Source organism: Aquarana catesbeiana, linkage group LG01, assembly GCF_042186555.1.
Source record: "Aquarana catesbeiana isolate 2022-GZ linkage group LG01, ASM4218655v1, whole genome shotgun sequence".
Lineage (NCBI taxonomy): Eukaryota > Metazoa > Chordata > Amphibia > Anura > Ranidae > Aquarana > Aquarana catesbeiana.
The window spans coordinates 330,495,996-330,510,289 of NC_133324.1; the positions used below are offsets into that span (position 1 = coordinate 330,495,996).

Sequence of the window (14,294 nt, forward strand, 5' to 3'; positions counted from 1 at the left end):
GCAATCCTTGTTAGGTCAATTAGCATTCGCAACACGAATTTTACCTATGGGTAGGGTTTTTTCCAGAAGATTATACACGTCTATTTCAGGTTTAAAAAATCCGTCATCACATATTAGAATTACTATGGACATCAAAACAAGATTTAATGGTTTGGTTACAATTTTTGGAAAAGTTTAATGGTAGAGCTATATGGCAACAGGACTTTATTATAGATAGTGATTTTAAACTCTCAACTGATGCTGCTGGATCGGATGGTTTGTGGGACAATTTGGGGAACTCATTGGTGTTCCTCTACTTGGCCAAACAGGTGGATCACAAATGGTTTTTGCAAAAACATTGTTCTTCTAGAGCTTTTTCCTATTATAGTATCTTTAGAACTCTGGGGTTCTTACTTTAGGAATAAGAGGTTGTTATTTAGCACTGACAAAAAGGGTGTTGCTTTTGCGGTTTAACAGCCTTTCTTCCAAATCACCTCCTGTGGTTGCTTATTTGCGACATTTAGTTTTTCTATGCCTACGATGGAACATTTGGATAAAGGCTAAGTATATTCCAGGTAAGACTAACATAGTTGCCGATGTTCTATCTCGCCTACAGATGAATCGATTTTTCGAATTAATGCCAGAGGCGGATGTGGGTGGGGTCACCTTGCCCGTCGCATCTGTGGGATCTGATTTGATATTTCGGCATATTAAGAATTCTTTAGCCCCTTCTACTTGGAAGAATTATACTTCTTCATGGCTTTTATGGTCTAATTTCTTATTAGCTTTGAATGTTAATGTTTCGGAATATTCGGAAAGTATTGTGCTTCTATTTCTTCAATCGTTAATTCAGAGGGAATATTCATGGTCTCATATTGTAAAACTTTATCGGGGATTTCTTCTTTTTGCGCCTTTACAGCCTGCCTCCCTGTCATAGTTTTTTCTCGGTGAGACAGGTTTTAAAGGGATATAAGAAGATCAATTTTAAGAAGGATGGTAGATCTCCGATAACACCTGATATTTTGTCAAGACTCTGTATGGGCAATCGGGGTATGTGTGCTCATCTAATTACGAAGCCGCACTTTTTTCTTCGGTTTTTACAATAACGTTTTTTTGCTGCGTTTCGGATTTCTGAGGTTTTGCCTGGTTCTACAGGCAAGTACATCAGGAATGTTATGCTCAAATGTTCAGTTTTTCTCGGATGGTCTTCGTATTTTTCTGCGTTTTAGTAAAACGGGACCCTCTTGGTTTAGGGGCCTGGACTAAATTTGAAAGAATGCACGCATGTTAATATTTGTCCAGTTAAAGCTTTACGTTTTTTATTTTGAATTGCGACCCAATATTTCAAAATTTTTATTTATTCATGAGAATGGTTCATCCACTAACTATTTATCAATTTTCGGCAGTCTTGAAAAGATGTTTGGTGTATTTAAGACTGAGTCATTTAAAGATCACATGTCATTCATTTAGAAGATAGGAGTGGCTACTGAGGCTGCTCGAATTGGTTTACAAGATAATATCATCAAGAAAATAGGGAGATGGAGTTCTAATTCTTTTCAATTATACATTCGTCCTTATTAAATTGTTAATTTTGTTTCAGGTCCTCACCGCAAAGTGTGGATGTGGGCCATTCTTTTGTTTTTTGGGCACAACAGAGAGCGGCTCATAGAATATATTCTGAAAATTTGGGACTGGATCCTTCCTCTTTTCGCATTCATTGGTATGGACGGAGGGGTATGTTGTGGGAAGATTTGGTTTTCGAGTTAGGTAGATTATATGCTTTATATACTTCACCGGATATACTTGTAATTCATCTTGGTGGTAATGATATTGGGGAAAGTGAAGACTTTCGACTTGATTTCTTCCATGCAGGACACATTTAGATTTTTGCGGATCAATTCACCAAACACGGTTTCTGGTCTTTTCCGAAATTATTCCACGTTATGCTGGTCTAATTCTTTAGTTTTCAAATCTCTGAACAAAGTTCGGATAAGGATAAATAGGGCTATGGAGAAATTTTTAGTCCCCAATTTGGGTTTGTCGTTTCGCCATATGGAACTGGAAGGAAACTTGCCAGGTTTATATAGAGTGTGGATGGCATTCATTTATCGGAGGTAGGTTTAGATATTTTTAATTCTAATTTGCAAACATGCATAGAATCGGCCGCGGTCTGGGGTTTGGTTGACAGGAGAATTGATGGTATCAACTCTCCTGTCGTTTGGGAGATTTAAGAAAAGATTTGATGATAAATGGCTGAGTCAGCTCGAGTCTCAGTGGCTGGGTTGAGTATGGTTTATTGTTAAAATAAGTTTGGTTGAGAATATGCTTTATGAGAATGGATTTGATGTTATAAATAAATTTGGTTTGGTATTAAAAAGAAAATAAACCAATAAATCAGGCCCGTGGCCAATTATATCCAATAATAATAGAATAAAGAAGTATTATCTATAATAAAATGGGGTGTATATGGTCTGTTTATTTATTTTGCTATGTATGTTTGTAAATTTGCATGATGCCTACTATCCCATGGGGGAAATAAAGGAGAGGGCTCATATTTGGCCGCCTTTCCTCATGGGGATTGTGGCATCGGCATTGTAAAAGAGTACTAAAAGGTCCGTCAGGTAATTTTAAATTTGATAGGTTGTTTAAGGTCAGGTGACTCAAAAGGTTATAGAGGGTTAATAGGCTATTAGGGATTGGGCAGTTAAGGTCAGGTGTCAGAGAAGAATCTAGAAGGCTTAGCTAGTATAGCAATGATTGGACAATTAAGTCAGGTGTTTTAGAAGGTTCTGGAAGGTCAAGAGGTCAGTTAGGATTGGTCAGTAAAGGTCATATGACCTTTAGAATATTCCAGAAGGTAACCTATAGCCTATTTAAAGGAGATTTCCAGTCAGGATTGTGCCAGAAGCCAGAGAAATTACAGCGCAAAGAGCCCCCCCGCCCCTAACCCCCCCCCCCCACCCCCCCCCCCCCCGTCGCGGCCAAAGATTTATGTGGTGGCTCCCTTTGGTGAACAATCAAAGGGGAGACTTTTACAGAAAAGATTTGATGATAAATGCTGAGTCAGCTCGAGTCTCAGTGGCTGGGTTGAGTATGGTTTATTGTTAAAATAAAGTTTGGTTGAGAATATGCTTTATGAGAATGGATTTGATGTTATAAATAAATTTGGTTTGGTATTAAAAAGAAAATAAACCAATAAATCAGGCCGTGGCCAATTATATCCAATAATAATAGAATAAAGAAGTATTATTATAATAAAATGGGTGTATGGTCTGTTTATTTATTTGCTATGTATGTTTGTAAATTTGCATGATCGCCTACTATCCCATGGGTTTTGCTTACGGTCCCCCAGACTTCAGGACTTCCTTCAGCCCCTTGGACTTGCTAGTCGCCTCGGCTCTCCCAGCCTCCCAGACCCTTCTCTGGTCTCACAGGCCCTTGTAGCTGTCCCAACCTTCCAGTTCCTTCAGACACAAAGTCCCCCCTTACCAGGGATGTTAATCTCACACAAGGCGGACAGCCTTTCCAGACACAGGTCTGTCTGTTGATGCTGCTACTGCAGCAGCAAACTGCACCTTCCTCCACTCTCTGCTCTCACTAGCCCCTCATTATATGGGCTGTGTGCACCTGGGCTCACAACCTGCTGGCTATCCATAAGACCTGGACACAGGGTTAGAGATCCCATCCCACCCAAGGTCTCTGCGGGATCTCCAAACTCAAGAGCCCCATTGGAACATAGCAAAACCTGGAGAAAGCTGCCACACACAGTTTTCTCCCCTTTCAAAGCTATGCTTTGTCTGTAGCACTGCAGTCACCTGACATGCAAACTCTGTGTCCATTTTCCATCCCTTTTCACAGTGACAGGGACTCTCACTATTACAGTATATATATAATATATATATGTATATATATATATATATATGATATATATACGTAGATAGTATATATATATATATTATAGTATATATATATATATAGTATATATGATAGGTTGAGGCACATTGTCACTTTATAAATCTGTTGTGATACATATAGGAGGGGTATCACTCACAATGTTTATATATTTGTGCTTTTTATTTATATATTTTTTTGGACTTGCACTAATTCTACAATTTTGATGATTACATTGCAATTTTTTGCACAATTTTGTATCCATATATAATATAGGTGTTTTGCACATTGTCGCATTTTTGCACTTTACTTGCTATTTATTTTAGTAGGCTAATATAATGTATTTAATTTTGGTCTTTCATAATTCATACAGTATAGATTTTCACATTTTGTTGCACTTTAGCTATTGGGGTTTTGTTTGCACACTGTTTTTTATTTGTAGTATTTACACAATAAGGTATACAATTATTTATAAGATTTACTACTATATGTTGTAGGAATACTGTGTACCTGCGCTAATCTCGACTCTCATCCAACCCTTATTGACCTACATCAATATCGATAAAACCGTGGTTTGGTCAGTTTAGTTGTCACATATTTATCTTTGGCGCTGTTATAATCGTTTGTACTGTAGGGGGGTGTGCTGCCAGGGACAAGACAGAGATCGCTGTTCCCGATCACTGGGAACAGTAGATCTCTGACATGTCATCTGGCAGAATGGAGATCCGCCTTGTTTACACTGGCAGATCCCCGTTCTGCCTCTGTACACCGTGATCGTGGATCACTGGCGGACATCGAGTCCGCCGGACCCGCGAGCACGCTCATGCAGCGCGCAGCAGGCGCGCCCACTATCTCCCATGCACGGACCGCCGTACAGCTACGACAGTTAGCGCAGGGGAGCCAACCTGCCGCTGTATAATGACGGCGGCTGGTCGGCAAGTGGTAAGGAATGTCGGTAGCACACCTCAAGGTGATGAGTAAGCACAGTGTAGCTGTGCAAAACTAGTCCTCCTCTGTTCTGGCTACTGCAACCGTGGTGTGTGTCATTTTTTGCATGGAATATTGAATAAATGGACTTCAATCACGTCGGTGTGCAGCCAATTTCTTCCCTCATCCTTCAGATGTGCCTGCATAGTGTGGCTAGAGTTGCCACCTAAGGGGCAGGGGACACACAAGGGAAGAGCTAATAGTGTCACACATAGCATGCCATGCTGAACTCTATTTAGGCCTTGTTCACACCAGACGCATGCTGAAATGAGCCATTTTAGTGAGTGGACTGGTGTTTGTTGTACAGACTGTAAGAGGTGATGCCTTGTGTTGTTACAATGGAAGGCAATGTTTATGTTGTGGTGGGAACAGGACATATCTAAAATAATTGTTTTCTAGGTGCTCCAAGTGTGAGGCTGCATTTATCTGGGCAGATAAACCCAGGTTACCTCACATGGTGAGAGAGAGAGGTGAAGACAGCATGAGAGAGAGAGGGCACAAGGGGGGAGAGATTGACAGAAAGGGAGAGTGAGGGGAGAGAGAGCAAGGCGGGCATAGATGTACAGCAAGGTGGGAGAGAGCAAGAGAGGGAGAGTAAGGGAAGAGAGTGGGGGGGATAAAGTTTGTGTGTGAGGGGAGATCTAGAGGGGGAGGGAGAGAGAGAGGGGGGAGATAGCAAGAAGGGGAGAGAGAGAGGGGGGGGGAGAGAGGGCGGGTTACAAGAGGGGAAGAACGGAGGGGATAGCAAGAGGGGGAGAGAGAGAGGAGATAGTTTCAGGTGGATTGATACCCGGACACAGGATTTAAAACCCGGACTGTCCGGGTGAATCCCAGACAGGTGGCAACCCTAGAGGGGGAAAAGCAAGAGGGGGAGAAAGAGACAGAGGGGGGATAGCAAGAGGAGGAGAGTGAGAGCAAGGGGGGGAGAGAGGGGTTTGTAAGAGGTGGAGAGAGAAAGAGGGGAGATAGCAAGAGGGGGGAAAAAGAAAGAGGAGTGATAGAAAGAGGGGGAGAGAGTGCAAAAGGGAAAGAGAGGGGGAGTTAGTAAGGGTGAAGAGGGGGAGAGAGAACAAGACAAGAGGGGGAGAGAGAGAGAAAATGGGAGATAGAGAGAGAGAGAAGGGAGGGGTGTAATACTGTAATCCAGTGTGCTTTGCTTTACAGCCATGATAAAAATGAATATGCATGTTGCTTTTGGCAGGCAGTACCACCACCATCAAATGTGACCCATTAAAATAAATGGGGCCTCCCTGCAACCATGTCCAATGCATGAGGTGACGACGTGGTATGTCAACATTTTAAGAGTTAAAGCAGGTTGTGAGGAGGCAACATATCACCTCTCTAACACCTGTCAAACATCTTCTGAAAAGCGATCTGTCTTGAATCGTATTTAAGAGGTGCAGCAGTATAGGCTCCCTCCTCTTTTTTTTTTTTTGTTTAAGCTTTTTTTCTTTGCCAATTTTAAAAGGAACTTGCTGCAACCATAAGCATGGCCCTATTAAGGAGCTGTGCCACCTGTCAACTCAACAAGCTGCGTTAAATTTGCTGCACCTGCGATGCAGAGTATTCTGGCTGTAGCCGTAGCTTATGTACAGCCCCCTCTGGCTGCATGGTAGGTTGTAGGTGGGTGGCGTTAAAATAGCCCCTGTTTTTACTGCCCCCTGGCCACCTGTGTCACAGGGGCCTCACAGTGATCGACAAATGGTGCCACCCTCAGGCAACACCCATTGGCTGAGTAAGGAAGGAGGCAGGAAATGAGGGACAAACTTTCCCTGTCCATACAGGACACAGCTAGGGTTGCCACCTCATCCCTTTAAACCTGAACACACATGAATTACACAGGTTCTGAGGCTAATTTAATGCAGATAAGGCACCAAGTGAGTTAAATTACCACCTTAATCAGCCACAGAACCTGTGTAATTCATATGTGTTCGGTTTTAAAGTGATGAGGTGGCAACTCTAGACACAGCATGCCAACCTATAATAAGGGGATGATCCTTCTGCAAGAGAATTCAGGATGGGTGGCATGCAGGGGGAGTCAACACTACAGTGTATTCACTGTGGATGGCATGGTGTGGCCACCCTGGAGAGGAAGGGATTTGGACTGGCAGGATCACCAAGTATTGTATAAATGAATAAAGTGTGATTATTCCATTATAATGGTTAGCAACTTTTACATTGCGATTGTTACTTTTTGCCTGTAGTTTTAGATATATTAGTACATGTGTTATCTGGATGTTTCACTCGTTTTATCCCTGAGGTTCTGAAGTCAAACCCTCATAGGGTCCTGTTACTGTGATGTTTGATCACTGGTGTCAGCTATCAGGCCTGTGATTGGTGGATTGGGAAGCAGGAAGTAGGAAGAATACAGGCGATCCTATCAGCTGGTAATCTGAGCACGAGAAGGCGACTCATTACTCTCCATTGTGGAACAAGCCTCTTATAAGGGAAGCTCGTATATAGCAGGTAATATCTTATAGCAGTTGAAGTCGGGTCACTTTGCATGCTCCGTGCAGTCAGTAGAGGCAGAGGGCCAGGTTAGCCTTGTGCGGAGCAGGAAGTAAGCAGACAGTCCGGCATTTTATCCCCATACGAAGCGCTGTTATTGTTGGGAGTGAATGTGACCCCTGCCGCCATCTACTGGCAGAACTTTGTAGTGGTGGCGCGCCTTGATTTGCGTCCAGTTGTCACTGGGCTGGGCTCTGAAGTGTCACCATTAGTGTCCATATCTAGAAACTTTCACAATGAAAACTGATCATGTCTGCTATACTTAGTCAGTTTAGATTCGCAGTTATTAAAGTGCTTATAAAGGCATTTTTTTTTATTACCCTAATGCATTCTCTGTCATACTTTTGTTGTGCTCCCCCAGCATCCCCAATATCTGAGCCCGGTCTAAATCCAGCTCTGTATGTCTGCAGCAGATCTTCTATTTCTCTCTCCACAGAGGCAGCAGTGGCTCCTGCCGCTCTCAATAAGATCCAGTGAGAAGGGAAGGGGCCGAGCTGTGCTATGTGTGTCTATGGACGCACACAGCCCAGCTCAGGATGGAGCCTGCATGTCTTTCCCCATAGTGGTTTGTTGTGAGGGCGGACAGAGAAGAGGGGGACTAGTGGGGGACCCCACAAGAGAAGGTTCTGGGCCACTCTGTGTAAAACCATTGTATGACATGTTTTTTATTAAAAAAAATAAAAATAATTTTACAATCACTTTAAAGTATTTTATTATGTATTCCATACCTGGCTGATCGCTGTCTTCCAGATTGCATACTTATCGCTGCCCTGCTGCACAGGGGGTCACTCGCTGGTCATGGGTGCCATTCAAAATCAATGCAAAGCTTTCTCTGACTGGATAGGGTGGAGAGGCATGGTGGGGTCTTCACAATGTCTACTTCATCCAATCATAGAATGCCTTGTATACATTGACAAAAATACACACAGAATACTTTTTTGTATTAAAAGAGGTATAGACATAACTTTCATATTTGCCAACAGTCAGTCACAGTTTTTAGACAGCTTTCCTTTGACTGACTGCTTTGCCCCAAGATCCCAGCCACAGGGAAAAGCTGCAGTCAGTGTCCCTGTCATTGCAGCTATTTATGTACTGGGGTGTAAGTCTGTTCGGTAAGAGGCCAGTGGGTTGCTTTAGCCCTCCCCTGTCCTCTGAGTTACAAATCTCCTAAGGCAGCCAGAGTTGTTGGGTAGGGTTGGGGGTGTGGCTGCCTTTGGCACTCCTCACTCCAGTAGCTGCTTTATTCTGACTAATTCCACAGCTTAAGTTGAGGAAGGAGGAGGAGCCAGAATGAAGCAGCCTAGGAAGTTTTCCATCTCCTCCAGTAAGTGACTGAGCACCCTGACACTACATACTGCTTGCCCCATCACTACATTATACTCACCACTACCTACTGCTCACTGACCGCCCTGCCAGTACGTGGTGTTCACTGACCGCCCTGCCAGTACGTGGTGTTCACTGACCGCCCTGCCAGTACGTGGTGTTCACTGACCGCCCTGCCAGTACGTGGTGTTCACTGACCGCCCTGCCAGTACGTGGTGTTCACTGACCGCCCTGCCAGTACGTGGTGTTCACTGACCGCCCTGCCAGTACGTGGTGTTCACTGACCGCCCTGCCAGTACGTGGTGTTCACTGACCGCCCTGCCAGTACGTGGTGTTCACTGACCGCCCTGCCAGTACGTGGTGTTCACTGATTGCCCTGCCAGTACGTGGTGTTCACTGACCGCCCTGCCAGTACATGGTGCTCACTGACCGCCCTGCCAGTACATGGTGCTCACTGACCGCCCTGCTAGTACAGACAGCCCTAGTCTGCCACTTCATACTGCTCACTGACTGCCCCACCACTACATACTGCTCACTGACCGTTGTCACTACATGTTGCTTACTAACTGCTCTGTTTGCCAATACATACAGTTCAATGTTCTGCCAATACATACTGTTCTGCCACTACATGCAGCTCAGTGACTGCCCTAGCACTAGCTGCTGCTCAGTGACTGCCCTAGCACTACCTGCTAGCTAGCTATATATATATATATATATATATATATATATATATATATATATATATATATATATATATATATATATATATATATATATATATATATAGCTAGCAGGTAGTGCTAGGGCAGTCACTGAGCTGCATGTATTGGCAGAACAGTATGTATTGTTAAACAGAGCAGTTAGTAAGCAACATGTAGTGACAGAACGGTCAGTGAGCAGTATGAAGTGGCAGACTAGGGCTGTACACAGTATCTCACAAAAGTGAGTGCACCCCTCATATTTTTGTAAATATTTTATTATATCCTTTCATGTGACAACACTGAAGAAATTACACTTTGCTACAATGTAAAGTAGAGAGTGTACAGCTTGTATAACAGTGTAAATTTGCTGTCCCCTCAAAATAACTCAACACACAGCCATTAATGTCTAAACCGCTGGCAAAAAAGTGAGTACACCCCTAAGTGAAAATGTCCAAATTGAGCCCAATTAACCATTTTCCCTCCCCGGTGTCATGTGACTCGTTAGTGTTACAAGGTCTCAGGTGAGTTAAATTTGTTATGGCTCTCTCTCATACTGGTCATTGGAAGTTCAACATGGCAGCTCCACGGCTAAGAACTCTCTGAGGATCTGAAAAAAAGAAATGTTACTCTACATAAAGATGGCCTAGGCTATAAAAAGATTGCCAAGACCCTGGAACTGAGCTTCAGCACGGTGACCAAGACCCTACAGCAGTTTAACAGGACAGGTTCCACTCAGAACAGGCCTCGCCATGGTCGACCAAAGAAGTTGACTGCATGTGCTCAGCATCATATCCAGAGGTTGTCTTTGGGAAATAGACATATGAGTGCTACCAGCATTGCTGCGGAGGTTAAAGGGGTGTGTGTGTGAGGGGGGGGGGGTTAACCTGTCAGTGCTTAAACCATATGCCGCACACTGCATCAAATTGGTCTGCATGGCTGTTGTCCCAGAAGGAAGCCTCTTCTAAAGATGATGCACAAGAAAGCCCACAAACAGTTTGATGAAGACAAGCAGACTAAGGACATGGATTACCGGAACCATGTCCTGTGGTCTGATGAGACCTAGATAAATCTGTTTACTTCAGATGGTGTCAAGCGTGTGTTGCGGCAACCAGGTGAGGAGCACAAGTGTTTCTTACTTACAGTCAAGCATGGTGGTGGGAGTGTCATGGTCTGGGGCTGCATAAGTGCTGCCGGCACTGGGGAGCTTCAGTTCATTGAGGGAACCATGAATGCCAACATGTACTGTGAGATACTGAAGCAGAGCATGATCCCCTTCCTTTCGGAGACTGGGCCACAGGGCAGTATTCCAACATAATGATGCCAAACACGCCTCCAAAATGACCACTGCCTTGCTAAACAAGGTGAAGGTAATGGTGATGGACTGGCCAAGCATGTCTCCAGACGTAAACCCTATTGAGCATCTGTGGGGCATCCTCAAATGGAAGGTGGAGGAGTGCAAGGTCTCCAACATCCACCAGCTCTGTGATGTTGTCATGGAGGAGTGGAAGAGGACTCCAGTGGCAACCTGTGAAGCTCTGGTGAACTCCATGCCTAAGAGGGTTAAGGCAGTGCTGGAAAATAATGGTGGCCATACAAAATATTGTCGCTTTGGTCCCAATTTGGACATTTTCACTTAGGGGTGTACTCACTTTTGTTGCCAGCGGTTTAGACATTAATGGCTGTGTGTTGAGTTATTTTGAGGGGACAGCGAATTTACACTGTTATACAAGCTGTACACTCACTACTTTACATTGTAGCAAAGTGTAATGTCTTCAGTGTTGTCACATAAAAAGATGTAATAAAATATTTACGAAAATGTGAGGGGTGTATTTACTTTTGTGAGAGTGTGTGTACATACCATTGCTGTCATATCTGCGCCTTCTGCATCCGTCTTGTTTTTCTTTGTAGTCCATTGTCTACCATTTTGCTTTTGGATTTACCTGCAAACGTTCATTAATGGGCAGACAATGAAGACTGTAAAGATGTAAATTTTCATTTGTTTTCTGCTGTAGGCTCTGACTTGTAGGTGCTTGAGAAACTGAGAACTACACTAAGGATTCATGTTATAATTGTCTGTTACTTTAATGTAACATTGTACCCAACCTATTCCACATACCCTATAAAGCCACCTGACTATTACACCCACGTAAGATTTTTGGACATCCCATTTCAAAAGTATGGACTGTAATATGGATTTGCCCCTAAGCCCACTCAGGAGGTTATAAGAGCCTCCCCTTTTCTAGAGGCTTTCCACAGGATTGTGGAGTCTGAAGTCTGTGGGAATTTGTTCTCGCTCAGCCAAAAGGTTATTTAAAGTGATATTAAAAGCAGATTAAAAACAAAATACCAAACATGTCATACTTACCTGCTCTTTGCAGTGGTTTTGCCAAGTACCCCCATAGCAAGCAACTCCCACTGATGTCTTAGCCAATGAGGAGAAAGAGAGCCGCTGCTCTGTGCACATTGCTGGATCCAGATGTGGCTCAGGTAAGTATTGGGGGGGCATGGGGGTGCTGCACACAGAAGGTTTCTTACCTTCATGCATCGAATGCATGAAGGTAAAAATCCTTGAGCCTTTACCACTTTAAGAGGCCAAGTAATGATGTAGAATTGGAAGACTTGACTCGCAATTGGCATTCATTCCAAAGATGTTTAATAGGGTTGACGTCAGAACTCGCTGCTGGCCACTCAAGTTGCTCCACACCAAACTCCTCACACTATGTCCTTTGGAGCTGTGGTTGTGCATACGGGTACATGTATCATTGTCATCATTCATAACCACATAAAAGTCACAGGTGAGCAGATAAGGTTTAAATACATGACTTCTAGAGGCAAAACTGCAACCTTATGGACATGAAAATATGATCTATAGTTTGCTTAAAAGCGTAAATAACAATAATTATACCCATGTTTTACACATGTAGGTAATAGTGATGGGCTTGGTCATGTTCGGATCAAACTTGCCAGCAAGCTATCACTGCACACTGCCAATCATAGGCAGTGAGGCATTTCCTGACCGGCAGCTGCACATACACACTGTCTATGATTGGCAGTGTGCAGTGCCAGCTTCCTGGCGGTCTCGATCCAAACACGCCTGAGCCCATTCCTAATAATCAGTCCTGGACAGAGCCTTTTTATTTGCCACACAATCTCAAACACTAATAAGGTCCCATTCACACCTGAGCATAGTGAGAGTCAGCGTTTTTATCTTTGAGAGGTGGTGAGGCCAGTGTAAAACAGCTAAAAAAAATACAAGGGTAGTTCAACTCTGCATTTCTGCAAATATGCTATATGAGATTTTTACTTTAACAAGTACTTATTTTTTGTTGTAGGTTCAGGACTGCCATCATGCCTTTTCCTGGCCCTGGCCTTCAATCGGAGAACACTGGTTTACGTGGAGCAAAGCAGCCTCGCTGCAAACTGGCCTTGACTTTGCCTGGTGTTGATCCCGTAGGCACTGCTAGTCAGCCTTGCACAGAATTTTGTGGCCCTAAAAATAAGTTGCTAAAGCTTTCCATGGAAAACAAATCCACTATGACTACTAACTCAATTTTGACCACTGATTCAAATCTGTCCTCAAAACTTTTATCAACCAGCAATCCTCTTCTTTCCCTGACTTCTCAGTCCCATTTAACTAATAAACTGTCAACATCCATTTCACCTTCAGGCCTATTCAACTCATCTCTGATGTCTACAAATTTTCTGACATCTAACAAACCTTCAGATTTAGATACAGCCTTTTCTGCACTTACCTCTAATGTTTCCCTTTCCCCTAAGTGTGCAATAACTTCTTCCTCTTTTCTGTCTTCTGGTGCAACATCTCTGTCTGCTGAAAATCAAACCTTTAATCGTTTATTGTCCCAAAAAAACACAACTTTGCGATCCTCAGTGCTTGCTGATTCAGCAGAAGATCATAGCTTTTGTGTTAATCACCAGCTTGATATTTCTAATCCTTCAAATTCAGTGAAACAGACAGTGACCTCAATATCTGCTGTTTCCTCTGGTGTAGGCCTTAGCCTTAAATCTTCTTTTGCTTCTAAGACTGACCCCCTCAGCCTTTCTCCAGAATCACTTCTTTTACCCTCCATCAATCTCCAGTGTGATATCAACAGCAACAAGAATACTCTAGCCCACTCAGTTCTTCCCCTAAGCTCAACTTCAAATGTACAGTCTACTCTAGGGCTTGGACAAGAAAAATGTAAAGTTTCTGAGTCACAGGAAGATGACTTGCCAGAAGATAATATATTGGTAAATTCATCTGAGGGAGAGTCTGAGCCTTCGGATACAGAGGTACAAGCTGCAGGCATAGTGCACATGATTTAGTCTCTTTTAATGTATACTATGTCTATACATTGTTTGCTTTTATCCTACAGTTTGCCATGGAAAATGGTTTATCGCAACCTACTCCATCTGCGGATAGTAAACCATCTGCACAGGAAAAACTTCTATCTGTGAAGGAGACATCTGAAGTTCTCAAGAGCCAAAAATCAGAGACTCTTCTCAAACAAAAGAAGGTCAGTGGTCAGTTAAACATTTTAGAGCATCGTCCATTTAAATGTACAAGTATTTAAGAAAGACAGATGTGCTCATCCAATAAATCAACCATATGAATAAATAAAAAATAAGAAATGGCATCAATGTGATATAAACATGACTCAAAAGGTGCAAAAATATAGTAAGTGCAAATATAGTCCTAAAAGTGAAATTTTGCCATTAAAGCGGAGTTCCACACAAAAATGGAACTTCCGCTTTTCGGAACCCTCCCCCCCTCCGGTGTCACATTTGGCACCTTTCAGGGGGGAGGGGGGTGCAGATACCTGTCTAAGACAGGTATTTGCACCCACTTCCGGCATAGACTCCCATGGGAGTCTATGCCTCTTCCCGTCCCCACCGCGTTGTCTGCTG

General features: G+C 43.3%; 1 protein-coding gene across 1 annotated transcript in view; it reads left to right on the forward strand.

Moving 5' to 3' along the window:
- Positions 1-7,187: 7,187 nt before the first annotated feature.
- Positions 7,188-14,294, forward strand: part of TEP1 (telomerase associated protein 1) — a 132,456-nt gene continuing 125,349 nt past the window's right edge. The window contains exons 1-3 of the mRNA XM_073631315.1: positions 7,188-7,323; positions 12,722-13,679; positions 13,763-13,903. Of these exons, the coding sequence (XP_073487416.1) occupies positions 12,738-13,679; positions 13,763-13,903 (1,083 nt within the window). The 5' untranslated portion in view covers positions 7,188-7,323; positions 12,722-12,737. The remainder of the gene's footprint in view (positions 7,324-12,721; positions 13,680-13,762; positions 13,904-14,294) is intronic.